The sequence below is a fragment of the Camelus bactrianus genome, chromosome 22 (genome assembly GCF_048773025.1).
Source record: "Camelus bactrianus isolate YW-2024 breed Bactrian camel chromosome 22, ASM4877302v1, whole genome shotgun sequence".
NCBI classification, from domain to species: domain Eukaryota; kingdom Metazoa; phylum Chordata; class Mammalia; order Artiodactyla; family Camelidae; genus Camelus; species Camelus bactrianus.
The window spans coordinates 30,510,368-30,522,376 of record NC_133560.1 but is presented as its reverse complement, the minus strand read 5'-3'; the positions used below and the strand labels follow the sequence as shown (position 1 = coordinate 30,522,376).

At 64.0% G+C, this 12,009-nt stretch overlaps 1 protein-coding gene across 6 annotated transcripts in view; it reads right to left on the bottom strand.

The window, feature by feature from the left end:
• The window catches only part of DOT1L (DOT1 like histone lysine methyltransferase), a 49,489-nt gene that overhangs the window by 8,692 nt on the left and 28,788 nt on the right, over window positions 1–12,009 (bottom strand). For all 6 annotated transcript variants that reach the window (XR_012501690.1, XM_074351212.1, XM_074351211.1 and 3 more), the window contains 16 exons: window positions 11,779–11,847; window positions 11,290–11,396; window positions 10,978–11,019; window positions 10,029–10,118; window positions 9,709–9,943; window positions 9,311–9,424; window positions 8,426–8,517; window positions 7,886–7,987; window positions 7,473–7,610; window positions 6,991–7,116; window positions 5,671–6,155; window positions 5,404–5,539; window positions 4,966–5,112; window positions 3,644–3,773; window positions 2,495–3,069; window positions 2,187–2,392 (listed from right to left, as the gene is read on the bottom strand). Coding sequence is in view for 5 of the 6 variants with exons in the window: in XM_074351212.1 (XP_074207313.1) it covers window positions 2,187–2,392; window positions 2,495–3,069; window positions 3,644–3,773; window positions 4,966–5,112; window positions 5,404–5,539; window positions 5,671–6,155; window positions 6,991–7,116; window positions 7,473–7,610; window positions 7,886–7,987; window positions 8,426–8,517; window positions 9,311–9,424; window positions 9,709–9,943; window positions 10,029–10,118; window positions 10,978–11,019; window positions 11,290–11,396; window positions 11,779–11,847 (2,794 nt within the window). In the remaining variant the exon portion in view is untranslated. The remainder of the gene's footprint in view (window positions 1–2,186; window positions 2,393–2,494; window positions 3,070–3,643; window positions 3,774–4,965; window positions 5,113–5,403; window positions 5,540–5,670; window positions 6,156–6,990; window positions 7,117–7,472; window positions 7,611–7,885; window positions 7,988–8,425; window positions 8,518–9,310; window positions 9,425–9,708; window positions 9,944–10,028; window positions 10,119–10,977; window positions 11,020–11,289; window positions 11,397–11,778; window positions 11,848–12,009) is intronic.

Here is a 12,009-nt window from a genome sequence, read left to right as displayed (position 1 = left end):
GACAGTTTTCAGAGTACAGGTAACCTCCTTGCTTAAGTTTATTTCTGGGTATTTTGTTGTTTTTGATGCAATGGAAATGTTTATGCCAGTTACAAAATTCTGGCTTGTGAAGTAAAAAAAAAAGTGAATGAAGAGCCACAAATGGCAAAATATCCTTCTTTTTCATGGGTGAGTTGTGTTCCACTGCGTATACGTGCTACCTGTTCTTCATCCATGTATCTATTGATGTGCACTTAGGATGCTTCCGTATCTTGCCAATTATAAATAATATTGCTGTTAATAGCGGGGTGTATGTACCTTTTTGAATTACTGCTTTTGTTTTTCTTGGATAAATGCCCAGGAGTGGAATTGCTGGGCCATATGGTGGTTCTATTTTTAGGTTTTTGAGAAACCTCCATGTTGTCTTCCACGGTGGCTGCACCAATTTACATTCCCACCGTGTACAGGGGTTCCCTTTTCCCCACACCCTCACCAACATTTGTTATTTGTGTTCTTTGTGATGATGGCCGTTCTGACAGGTGTGAGATGGTGTCTCACTGTGATTTTGATCTGCATTTCCCTGACATTAGTGATGCTGAGCAACTTTCCACGTTCCTGTTGGCTATCTGCATTTCTTCTTTTGGAAAAATGTCAGTTAAGTTCTTCTGCCCGTATTTTAAACGGGCTGTTTGTTTGCTTTTTAATTGAAGTACAGTTGATTTAAAATGTTGGATCAGTTTCTGGTGTGCAGCACGGATGGTCTCGGAGGGCACTGTGCTGAGTGAAGTAAGTCAGACCAAGAAGGACAAATACTGTAAGAGACCACTTACATGTGGAATCTAAGAAAATACAACAAACCAGTGAATATAACAGGAAAGAAACACACTCACAGATGCAGAGAAGGGACGAGCGGTTACCAGTGGGGGGAGGGGCGGGGAGGGGCAAGACGGAGGGGGAGGAGGAAGAGGTGGGGACTATCAGGTGTGACAAGCTGCGAGGAAGCGCTGTGCGGCGTGGGGGGCGGCGCCAGTGCTTTGTAAGGGCTGTAAATGTGCAACCTGTAAAAACTGTGAAGCACCACATCGCACACCTGTAACATATAATACTGTACGTCAGCTATTCTTCAACTTAAAAAATACGATGCTACAAAATACATACATAAATGAAGTTTAAAGAAATGTAAAAAAGAAACCCAGGAATAAACAAACGCTGGGAGGATGTGGAGAAGCTGCCCCTGGGGCTCCGCTGACAGCGACGGCAGAGGGGGCAGCTGCAGTGGGAAGCAGCCTGTGGCTCCTCGTGAAGGTCAACACAGATTCCCCGCGTAACGCAGCAGCCCCGCTCCTAGGTACCGGGTGAATTCAAAACATATTTTCAAACAAACACGCATATGCAGATGTTCACAGCATCGTGATTCACAGTAGCTGACAGCTGCAGGCAGCCTAAGAGCCCATGGACAGATGACGGGTGCACACACGTGGCCCGTCCACAGGGTGGATGGAAGGCTGTCCTGACACCTGCTGCATGTGGACGGGGCCGGAGGACACGCTGCTCAGGAGAGACCCAGGCCCAGAAGGACGAGCGCGGCCTGAGCCCATGCCGCCCCCGGAGGGGCCAGGGCCACAGAGACGGGGGTCGGAGGTGGGGCAGGGCTGGGGGGGGGGCTGCCAGGGGCATGGGGCTTCTTTCCGAGGTGGTGACACTGTTCTAAGGCCCAGTGGTGATACCTGCACAACCCCTCGAATACATCAAAACCCACTGGGTCAGGTGCTTTAAATGGGTGGTGCGCTCTGTGAGCCACATCTAACAAGGCTGCAAACCCCAACAATGAAGGAGGGCAAGGCCCCTCACCGAGAGACAGGCAGGGCGCGGGGCAGGGTGAGGGCCTGCGCCCGCCCCAGCTCTCCTGCGTGGTCAGCTGCCCTCCCCCTCTGCTGCCGCCCTGGGAGCTGTAGGCTCAAGGGTCAGGCCTGCCCTGGACAAAGGCGGACACCACATCCCAGGAGGCAAGACGCTCTCAGACGCTCTGGGCCCTTCATGCTGTTTCTTACAAAGTAAAGGTGGATAATCCAGGAGGTGACCCGAGGAAGGTACGGTGGCCGGTGGGCCATGGTAAAGCCCCAAAGTACACGCCCACCACCCAGCAGCAGGTGGAAGCTGCCCGTCCCGTGGCCTGACCAGCAGGGCCCTCCCTTGGCCCCACTTGCCTGGCGCTGCCGGGCTCGTCCTCGGAGCCCTGCTCCTCGTCCGAGGTCAGTGGGGAGTAGTGGGCACCATTGGTCTGACTCAGGGGCTTCTCCTTCTTGAGCACCGGCGGCTGGTCATTGTCCTGGTAAGGGACTGGGGAGCTCTTCAGGGAGCTCTCGGGGGACGAGATGGCCGTAATCTCCAAAGGCTGGTTAATGTTGTTGACCTGAGAGGTCATCACACGCACAGCCTGTCAGCAGGCCCGGAGCGCTGGCCAGTGCTCTCCGGGGCTCCCCTGCCCCCACCACCCACACAGCTCATGGCTCACCATGGAGTTGAGATTCAGGGGGGACCCCGAAGACTGGGTGAAGAGGCCAGCAACGGACGGCAGGGCCCGGCGCTTGGGGGACACGCCTGCGCTCAGGCTGGGGGTCCCTGCCGAGGCCCGCTTCCTCCTGCCCCGCTTGCGGCTGTCCTGCCCGTGGCTCTGGCCGCTGTCCCCGCGGGTGCCTGAGGGCAGAGGGCTGTGCTTGCTGGAAGGCGACTGCTTGGAGCTGCTGGCACCAGCCGAGATGGTGAAGACGATCCTCCTCTTGGCTTCGCTCTCGGGGTCCGAGAAGCCAGCCTCGGAGGGGAGGTCCCCTTTGCTGTCGGGGAGCGGGCCCTGGGTGGGGCCAAGCCGGGGGCTGGCGCAGAGCTGGGGGGCAGGCGAGCCGGAGCCGCAGCTGCGGGGCTGCGCCAGCAAGGGGGGGTGCTGCGGGGTGGAGCTGCGGGACCCCATTGCCGCAAATAGGCTTCCGGAGCTAGAAGACTCGTCCAAGGCTGGGGGCTCAACTCCAGGGGCGAGGGGCGGGCTGCCTGCCAGGGCCCCACTGATGGCCACCGAGCCGGTGTACGCAAAGCCTGCCGGGAAGGATGCGGCTTTCTCAGGGGAGCCTGTCCAGGGGACCTGGGGCCGCTCAGGTCTGGGCGAGGACAGGGGGGTGGGGGAACCAGGGATGGTCAGAGGCCGCACAGCCTCCCTACAACGATGCCCGCCGTGGGGCGACCCCCACGCCAGCGCAGCGGAGTGCGAGGAGCGCAGCCTCACGGCAAGTGAGCAGCCTTCCTGCGCGCACCCCCACCCCCACCCGACGGGCGCCGGCGCTTTGGCTGCGGAGCTGGGCTGGGCGCACCCCTGGCCCTGCCTGCAAGTCTCAGCCAGTGCTGAGGACCAGGACCCGGCTGGACCCAGTCTGACGAGGACACTGCCACCCAGAGGGCCGGCGGAGGCCCAGGCTGGACGTGGCCAGATGAGCAGGGCGGGGCGGGGCGGAGCAGCCTAGCGTCCCTGACCCCCAGGGCTCACCATGGGGCTCAGACCGCATGGCCGGAGGAGAGGGGCCAGCTGAACCCAGCCTGGCGTCCCTAGGGGCCTGACCCTGGGACAGCTGGGCTGGCCTTGCGCGGGCCACCACAGGAGAAGGAGGGCACTCACCTGCAGGGGCCAGGGCGAGGCTTTTGCTCCCAGCAGTGCTGCCCCCGGTGCTGTGGGCGTTAGCACTCATCTGCTTTTCCAGCGTGGACGAGGCCTCCCGGGCCTGCGGCACAGGGCTGGGGGTGCTTCTCTGTGGGGAGAAATCGCACAGTCGGCTGGGCCAGGACTGCCGGTGGAGGGCCGGGGCCCGGGGCAGGGAGCACAGGGTGTGGGCACGGTGGGCAGCCACCAGGACATCCTGACACGGTGAGGGACAGGTGTGTGACCTCGGTTCTAAAGGGTTGCTCTGGCTAACGGGCCAACATCGGGCCAACATCGGGCCGGGGTGCACGTGCAGAGAGAGCAGTGAAGGCTGCAGTCACACCTGACCGGCCACTCCCTGCCCACCTGAAGCCACACGAAAACAAGTGTCCATGCAAAACTTGCCCACTCTTGTCCACAGCAGTGTGCTCACGACCTTCACCGAAAAGTTTTGTTTTTTGTTTTTGGGAATACGTATTTAGATTCATTTCTTTATTTTTTAAACAGAAGCACTGAGGGTTGAGCCCAGGACTGCGTGCACGCCAGGCACGTGCTTTTGCCCCAGCGCTGGACCTTCTCCCCTAGCACTCACTGAAAGGTGGTGGGCACACAGACCGCGTCCCGCCACACACAGGGCATCGCTCAGCCGTGAGCAGGAGAGCAGCCCTGACACCCGCTCCCACGGGGCCGGACCCCGAGAGCGTGACGCTCAGGGAGAGCAGCAGGCACAGAAGGACACACAGTGTGTGACTCCTTGGATGTGAGGCGTCCAGAACAGGCCAATCCAGAGACAGAGAGGGGGTTCCTGGCTGTCAGGGGCTGGGGGATGGGGTGAGGGTGACTGCTGACGGGGCTGGGGCTTCCTTTAGGGGTGGGGGAATGTTCTGGACTTGGAGGTGGCTGCCTGATTGGTGAATGCACCAGAACCCACTGCCCAGCATACTTTAGGTGGCTGAGCTCTACGTGGGCGATGGCTCTGTAAACACAGAAAACAGCCTGCTCTGTACAAAAGCTTCATTTCCAAGTCTACCCTGTGCAGCAAAATGCCAAGTGTGGACGAGGAGAGAGAAGCTTCTACAGAATCTGGAAGTTTCATTCCCGCTCCACCCACACATGCCACCTTTTACTAAAAAAAATCTGAGATAAAAAAGGCACGTCACTGTAACCGACTCCGGAAGCCGCACGTCCTTGCGTCGCCGGGCACTGCGGGACGCTCGAGACCTGACAGCGTGCTGTCCGACAAAAGGGACGAAGAGCCCCCCTCCCCGGGGACGCCAGGCCTGCCCGCGGCCGGCACTCACCGTCTTCTCGGCGCGGCTGGGCAGCACCACGCTGGCCAGGGGGATGCTGACGGGCAGTTTGCTAGGTTGCACTGTGCTGAGCGGGATGCTGACGGGCAGGCTGGTGATGGCCTCCCCGCTGCTGCCGTGGGCACGTTCCTTCAGTACCTGCCGACACACCAGATGTCCTGCTCCCACTGCCCAGGAGACCCTGCGCCCCGAGGACCGCCCGAGGGACACGGCAGCCCTCCAACCATGGGCCAGGGCCCCTGGCGTCCCAGAAGCATCCCCCCGGCTGCGGGCCCCCAGCATCCATCCAGCCATCAGGTCCTCACGCTCTCACTCTCCTGCTGAGGCTCCCATTGCCCTCTCCTTTCTGGCCCCAGAGACCGACCTCTGGGTGGGCGAGGTCGCCTCACACCCACCCTCCCTGCCCACCCCCACAGCCCCTGGCCTCACCTTCTCACTGCCCTTCTCCCCTGCCATCTGTAAGGCCGCAGGGGAGGGGGGCCGAGGGTCCTGGGGGCTCAGCTTGATGCCGTTGGCGAGGCCAGGGCTCTGGTACGGGAGGCCGTTCTCCTTGGCATGCTCAGCTCTGAAACGAGACATGGCCCCGTCAACTTCCTGGGGAAGCCCCTACAGCCGTGGTTTGGTGCTCAGAGCCCCCAAACCTCTTCCAAACTGACAAGCTCCCACTTGGAAGACACCACGGGGCCCCGCACTCACCGCGGGTGCGGCTCGCCAGTGGCCACCTTGCCGCTGGCCGCATGGTCCTGGCTCAGGTGGCGTCTCAGCACCAGCTTGGCGGGGGAGAGCCGGGCGTAGTCGGGCAGCACCAGGCCGGGCAGCTTCTCTAGCCTCGGCCGGCCGCCGTGGCCAGGGGCGCAGGGCACCACCTCCCGGTCCAGGGGGCACGCCAGGCACTGGTGGGCGTCCTGCTTGGCCGAGGGCCGGCTAAGCGCACTGCACGGCTCGTAGCCGGCTGCGTGGCCATTCACGGAGAGCTCTGGGCTCACGCGGCTCAAGTGTGGCAGGGAGAGCTTGGCGCAGTCCAGCTCCAGGTGCAGCCGGCCGGGCTCGGCCTCCAGCTCCCGGCCCAGGGCGCCCTTCCCGCGCAGCTGCCCGGACAGGGCGTCGTCAGGCGGCACGCAGGACTTGAGTTGCAGGAGCTCCTGCTGCCGCTGGCTCTTCTCCAGCTCCACGATGCTGATCTGGGGGCAAGAGAGGGCGTCAGGCCCGCAGGGGGCCCAGCCCTGCCCAGCAACCCGCCAGCAGATCATTCCAGGAGAGCGAGAGGGATGCGGGCCGGCTCTCGGTGAGGGAGCCGATGGCCAGCCATGAACTTCAGACCTTGGGAACCCCACTGGCTGGGGTGGGGTGGGAAGTGTCTTCTCTGTCTGGCTTTTCCCTACAATGACCCCCCTTTCAATGACACAGGAAGGTCGGAACCCTTCTGCACGTGGGACCTGCTCTGGGGACGAGGGCAGCAAGCCTCCTTTCTACCCACCCAGTGGGTGGGCTCAGCGGGCCAAAGGCCCTGGCCAGGCCCCTCAGAAAGCAGCTGGGCCCCGTATCCCAGACCTACGCCACTCCCACGTCTACTTTGGGGAGCGTTCTCAAGGAAATATCCTTGAAAGGAGCCTTCAGTGTAGACAAAGTCTCCGCAGGGCCTCCTGTAGTGATAAGAACCCTGAAGGTCCAGAGACCAGGAGAGCTGAAACCAAGAGCGGGGACACAGGATGCCAGGAGGCAGGCCGGCAGACAGCTGCCCTCCTTGCAGTCTTGCCGGGCGCTGAGGCAGCAGCAGGAGACAGACCTCCAGGCCCTGCTGCGTCCTCCCTCCTGCAGCTTCTCCTCGCCGCCCCGGCCTCGGCGAACGCACAGCCCCAGCAGCACAAGGCACGAGCCCCTCCCGCGGGGCAGATGCAGCCTCCCAGTGGCAGCTCTGGGCTCAGGCACAGGGAAGCCAGGTAGCCAGAGGTTCAGAACCACACCCGAGGCACCCCAACACCCGAGCTGGGGCCCAGCCGCCCCCACCGGCCCCACCTGCAGCTCTAGGCAGCGCCTCTGCTTCTCTGAGATCTGGCTCCTCAGGGCCTGCTTCTCCTTCAGCAGCTTCTCCAGGGACAACGTGGCCCAGTCCAGCTTCAGCTCCTCGCACCGAGCCCTGAGCTGCGGGGACGGGGCGTCATGGTCGTGAGCCCCGGTGAGGCTGCCCAGCCCGAGGCTTCGTGGCCGGGGGAGGGCGGGACGAGCCCCTGGGGTGCCTGCCCGGCAGAGGGGTCTGCTTTCTGCCCATTGCTGGACTCTGAGAGTAGAGACGTGCCAGGCATCCTGGAGGTGTCCCTGAGGGCATCTGAAGGCCAAGCTGAGGTGGTGGCCCAAGGAGGAGCGTGGGGTCCCCAGGAGGGAAGGCCCCGCCGGCAGCAAGGTGAGGGACACCTGAAGGATGGGATGGGGCCCGGGGCAGTGAGCTCACTAAGGAGCCTGGCGCTGTGGGCAGAGGGCCACCCCGCCCCGCCGCGCACCAGCTGCAGGCTCTGGCTCCTCAGCTCCCGGTTGCCCTTCTCCAGCTGCTCCGTCTGCTCCCTCAACTGCTGGTTGTGAGCCGAGATCTCCTTCTGCGCTTGGATCAGGTCGTTGTAGGTCAGCGCCTTCACTCCCAGCTGAGGACACACGACGGCAAAGGCGGGCTTTCAGGGAGTGGGGGGACGCGGGCAAGGGTGGGGGTGAGACCCCTGGGGCTGAGCGGGGACCGGCCCTGACTGTACCCCAGCTTCCAGCCTCTCCATCAGGATGGAGATCAAAAGTACCAGAATGGCCATCGGTCCTCCTGACCCCAGCAGTCCGCACTGGGCCCCGGTTCCCGGTCCCACTCCCCAAGTCCCATGAGTGGGCCATCCACTTGGCCTCACGCGGCCCAGGGCAGCGGGATCCCTACCTCGTCCAGTTTCTGCTGGAAGAGCCTCTTGATCTCCTCCTTCTGAGCCTGGCAGTGGCCGAACAGCTGCTGCGCAGCACCCAGCAGCCGGGCATTCTTCTCCTGAGGATCGGGGGCCGTGAGCGGAGGCCTGTCCCCTGGCCCCCAGAGGCCAGAAGGAGGGTGCTCGTGGCCCGCTTCACTGATGAGGACTGACACAGAGATGGGGCCACCCGCCCTGGCATCAGGACTCCCTGGCATGGGGGCACTACACAGCGGCTGCAGGGCGACTTGTTTACGAGGGGCCACAGAGCCTCGTGCTTCAGGACGCCCGCACTGGGCCCGACCATGCCCCACGACCCTGCTCTGAGCGCCACCCAGAGACAGCTCCCCATGTGGGACACCTGGTTCTGGGGCCCCAGAAGTCACAGCGAGGCCCGGCCGGCTCAGCCCTCAGGGCCACTGGGCCCTGTGGGGGGTGGGTGGGGTGAGGGGCCTCTCCGACCCCCCGCAGCCCTGGTGGTGGGAATGCGGACACAGCCCTGGGCCCAGCACGCGCACCTTCTCCTGGTCCAGCAGCTGCTGCAGGTTGGCCTTGTACTGAGGGGTCTTCGTGTAGGCCAGGAACTGCAAGTACTGAATCTTGAAGGATTCTACAAGCACAGCCAAGCGACAGGCCTCAGCGCAGAGGACCCCTGCCGAAGGCTCCCGGCGAGGCGGCGGCAGGGCATAGGGAAGAATGCCACACCGTGGCAGCCTCGCTCCAGGGCCTTTGTCCCCACGCAGACTTGGTGTCCCACCCATGCCTGCGCCTGCCCCTCCCACGTGTCCCTCGCACCCCTGCCGTCAACAGCCCAGGCTTCCTTCCTCCCCGAGGACACGTGGCTTCCAGTCACCAAATCTGCCAACGTCCTCAGTAAACACGCCCCACTGGTGCTGAGCTAGGGAGACTGACAGCGCCTGGAGTTTCAAAGGGGCTCCCTCATCTCTGAAGACCCAGGGAGCCGAGCACGGCCTCGGGCTCACCTTGCTGAGCAGGGCAGGGCCTCATTCGCCCCTGCGTGGCACCGGGCTCGGCCCTGATGGGGCGCCCCCAGCACAGCACACACAGAGGCCCGGCCACCCTCTGGGGACACTCCGGGCACAGTGGGGTGTGGAGTGGCTCCCCAGCCCCACCCTCTCAACACTGAGAGCCTCGGTCGTGATGGCCACCAATGCTCCCGGACACCCCTGGGGTGGGGCCTCGGGCTCAGAGGACAGCACAAGCCCCGCTGACCCGGAAGCGCAGGCCCACCGGGCAGGACGAGCCTGAGCACCAGGGCCCCTGGTGTGGACAGCCGCATAGCCGGGGCTCCATGGGGTGGCAGACGAGCGAGCAGCTCCCCACCCTGCACCTCCTGCCGAGCCTCGAGGGGGACCGAGCACGGACCCCGCACGGCCGCTCACCTAGCAGCTTCTGCAGTGCGGGTGGGGTGGGTGCCAGCAGCAGCTGCTCGGGGGGGTGCCGCTGCACGCTGGGAGGTAGCTGGTAGAACGGGCTGTGAGGTGGCCTGTGTGCATCTGTGGGGGGACAGTGGCGTCATGCTCTGCAGACGGCTGTCCCAGAGGCGGGGGGTCCCGGATCGGGACCCCTCCAGCCTTCTAACCGTAAGACTCAATACGGCTCCCGGAGCCCGTGAGCACCAGAGCTGAGCTGCGTCCTTTGAGAAGCCAAGACGTGAGCCCTGGTGCCCCCGGTAGTGGCCTCTGAGCGTGCGGGTCACAGCCCCGCCGGGACCGCTCTTGGCTGTGCCAGGGCGGGAAAGGGATGGGGGAGGTGCCCAGGGCCCCGCGCGGCCGCTCACCCTGCGGCGAGGGCGACGCCGCCCGCGACACAGCCTGGGCGTGCAGCAGGTCCAGGGCGCCCTGGGCCTTCTTGGGCTTGCGCTCGGGGTTGGCGGCGCTCATCTTCTTGGGGCGCCCGCGCTTGCGGCCTGCCATCTTCCGGCCCTTCTTGTTCAACTTCTTCTTGCGGGCCTTAGAGGGAGACGGCTTCTTGACAGCAGCCGCCCCGGCCTTCTCCTCCTCAGCGCCCGAGTCCTAGCGGAAGCCAGGTGAGGATGGGCGCCGCCCCAGGCCCTCCCAGGTGGGCGCCCCCCGGGCTGGGGCGAGGGCGGGGGCTCACCACCGGGGTGTCCGCGGGCGCCTTGGTCGGCGTGGTCGTGCTGCTCTTGCTGTCTCGCTGCTGCCGGCGCCTCGCGGCCTCCTGCTCCTCCTGGAAGCAAGCACGGGGCATGTCCCCTGAGTTGTTGGACCCTCCTGCCCTGAGGGTCCGGCTCTGCTCGTGCCAACCCTCCACCCTGCCCGCTGCACAGGGAGGGACATCAAGGCCCAGGGAAGCCAGGCTTGGGTGAGCAGACAGTGTGGCTCTTGGGTGAGGAAATGAAATAAAGACGGAGACCCTAGGGGTAGGGACACAGCCTCCCCTCCTCTCAGCGGGTGGTCCCCATGGCTGTTCTCCGCTGAGGGGCCTCTGCCCATGAGCACGCTTGCTCTCCGATGAAGGTTACTGGGGTCCCACGGTTAAGGGGAAGGAGGACAGTGCAGCCAGCAAGGCCGTCCTGCATCCCAGGTGGGGGTGGCAGCCATCTCATCGAGGTCCAGGCACCCCTGCTTGGCAGGAGGACACAGGCACCCAGCGGTTGGCACTGGCCACTGCCGAGGAGGTCCTTTCAGGCTCACGTGCTTGTCTAAGCCTCCAAAAACAAAGACATTTGGACACACACCCTATGAGGCTCGGAGAGAAACTGACAAGCGACCATGAGGCTAAAGGAGGCGAGCTCTGGGGCCAGACACTAGGGGAAGCCAGGCACCGGGCAGCCAGACCACAAGGTCGGATTTGGGCCCTGAGGGGGCCGCTCCCTACACCCAAGGCCTGGACTTCGGCACTGGTCCCCCGGTCACATCACCAAGATGTCATCAAAGGCAGTAACTCGCTCAGCCTATTTCCCCCGAAACGGTTCCCCAGAAGTGCGGCCCAGCTGACACAGCTGGGAGGGCACGGCTCCCAGACCCGCGAGTCGGCCGGGCTGGCAGCTCACCGAGTGAGGTCAAGGACAAACATGCAAACTTACCCTGAGTTTTGGATTTTTCAGACTAGAAAAATAGTTTTCAAGCTGAAAATGGAGAAAGAAGAGAAGTCTCAGCTGCGCTCAGGGGCAGGCCCGCCCAGACGAGGGCGGCAGCCCAGACCTGCCGACAGCAGGAGCCGCCCCGTGCGTGAGCCGCTGGGCGCGGGCGCGGCTGGCCTCCCGGGACGGAGGGGCGCCCCTGCCCCCCGTGAAGCTGAGGGCGCAAAGGGAGGACACGGGGCCCCGCACCCGCGCTGCGGCCGGCCCCGCCAGGGAGGTGGGCAGAGGCCGGGGAGGCTGGACGCGGACACTCACTATGGTGCGGTCAATGGTGTGCAGGTAGTAGGAGACCGGCTTCCCCGTCCACGACACCGAGCCCTTCAGCGGCGAGAGCTCCACGACGCGCATGATGGTGCCGATGTCTGCGCACAGCAGGCGCAGGTCAGGGTCCCGGGCGGCCTGCCCCAACCCCCAACCCCTGACCCGGGGCACAGGGCCCAGGACCCCGGCAGCAAGCGCACAGGGTGGGATGGAGAGCACCCGGGGCACGCCCAGTGCCCAGAGCCCACAGGCACAGCCCCACTCCCAAGTCCCACCACCTCAGCTCAGGCCTGTGGCGCAGCTGGTGCTCCTGCCCCGGGGCCCGGGCCAGGTCTGCGGGCGCTGCAGTTCTCAGGACGGGCCCACTCCACACCCCCTGGGGCCTGGGAGGGGCCTGGGGTCCCAGGGCTGGGGGCCCCTTGTTAGCCCACGTCAGACGCTTAATACCGCGCCTGGAAATAACAAGCAGCACGAGGCACTTACCGCTCAAGTTTCTACTGTTGATTCTGAAGTTCAGAGGCGCAAAGGGCTTCGAGGACACGATTCTGCCACCTGAAACACAGAAGGCGCTCAGGGCCCGCCCTGGCCAGCAAGCCTGACGCGGCCCACTTCCGGAAGGTGTGAGCAGCAGGCTCAGGAGGAAGAGCCCTGAACACGGACTCGGCGGAGGGGCCGAGGCCATCCGGACCTGATGGGAGCACAATCAGGTGCTCC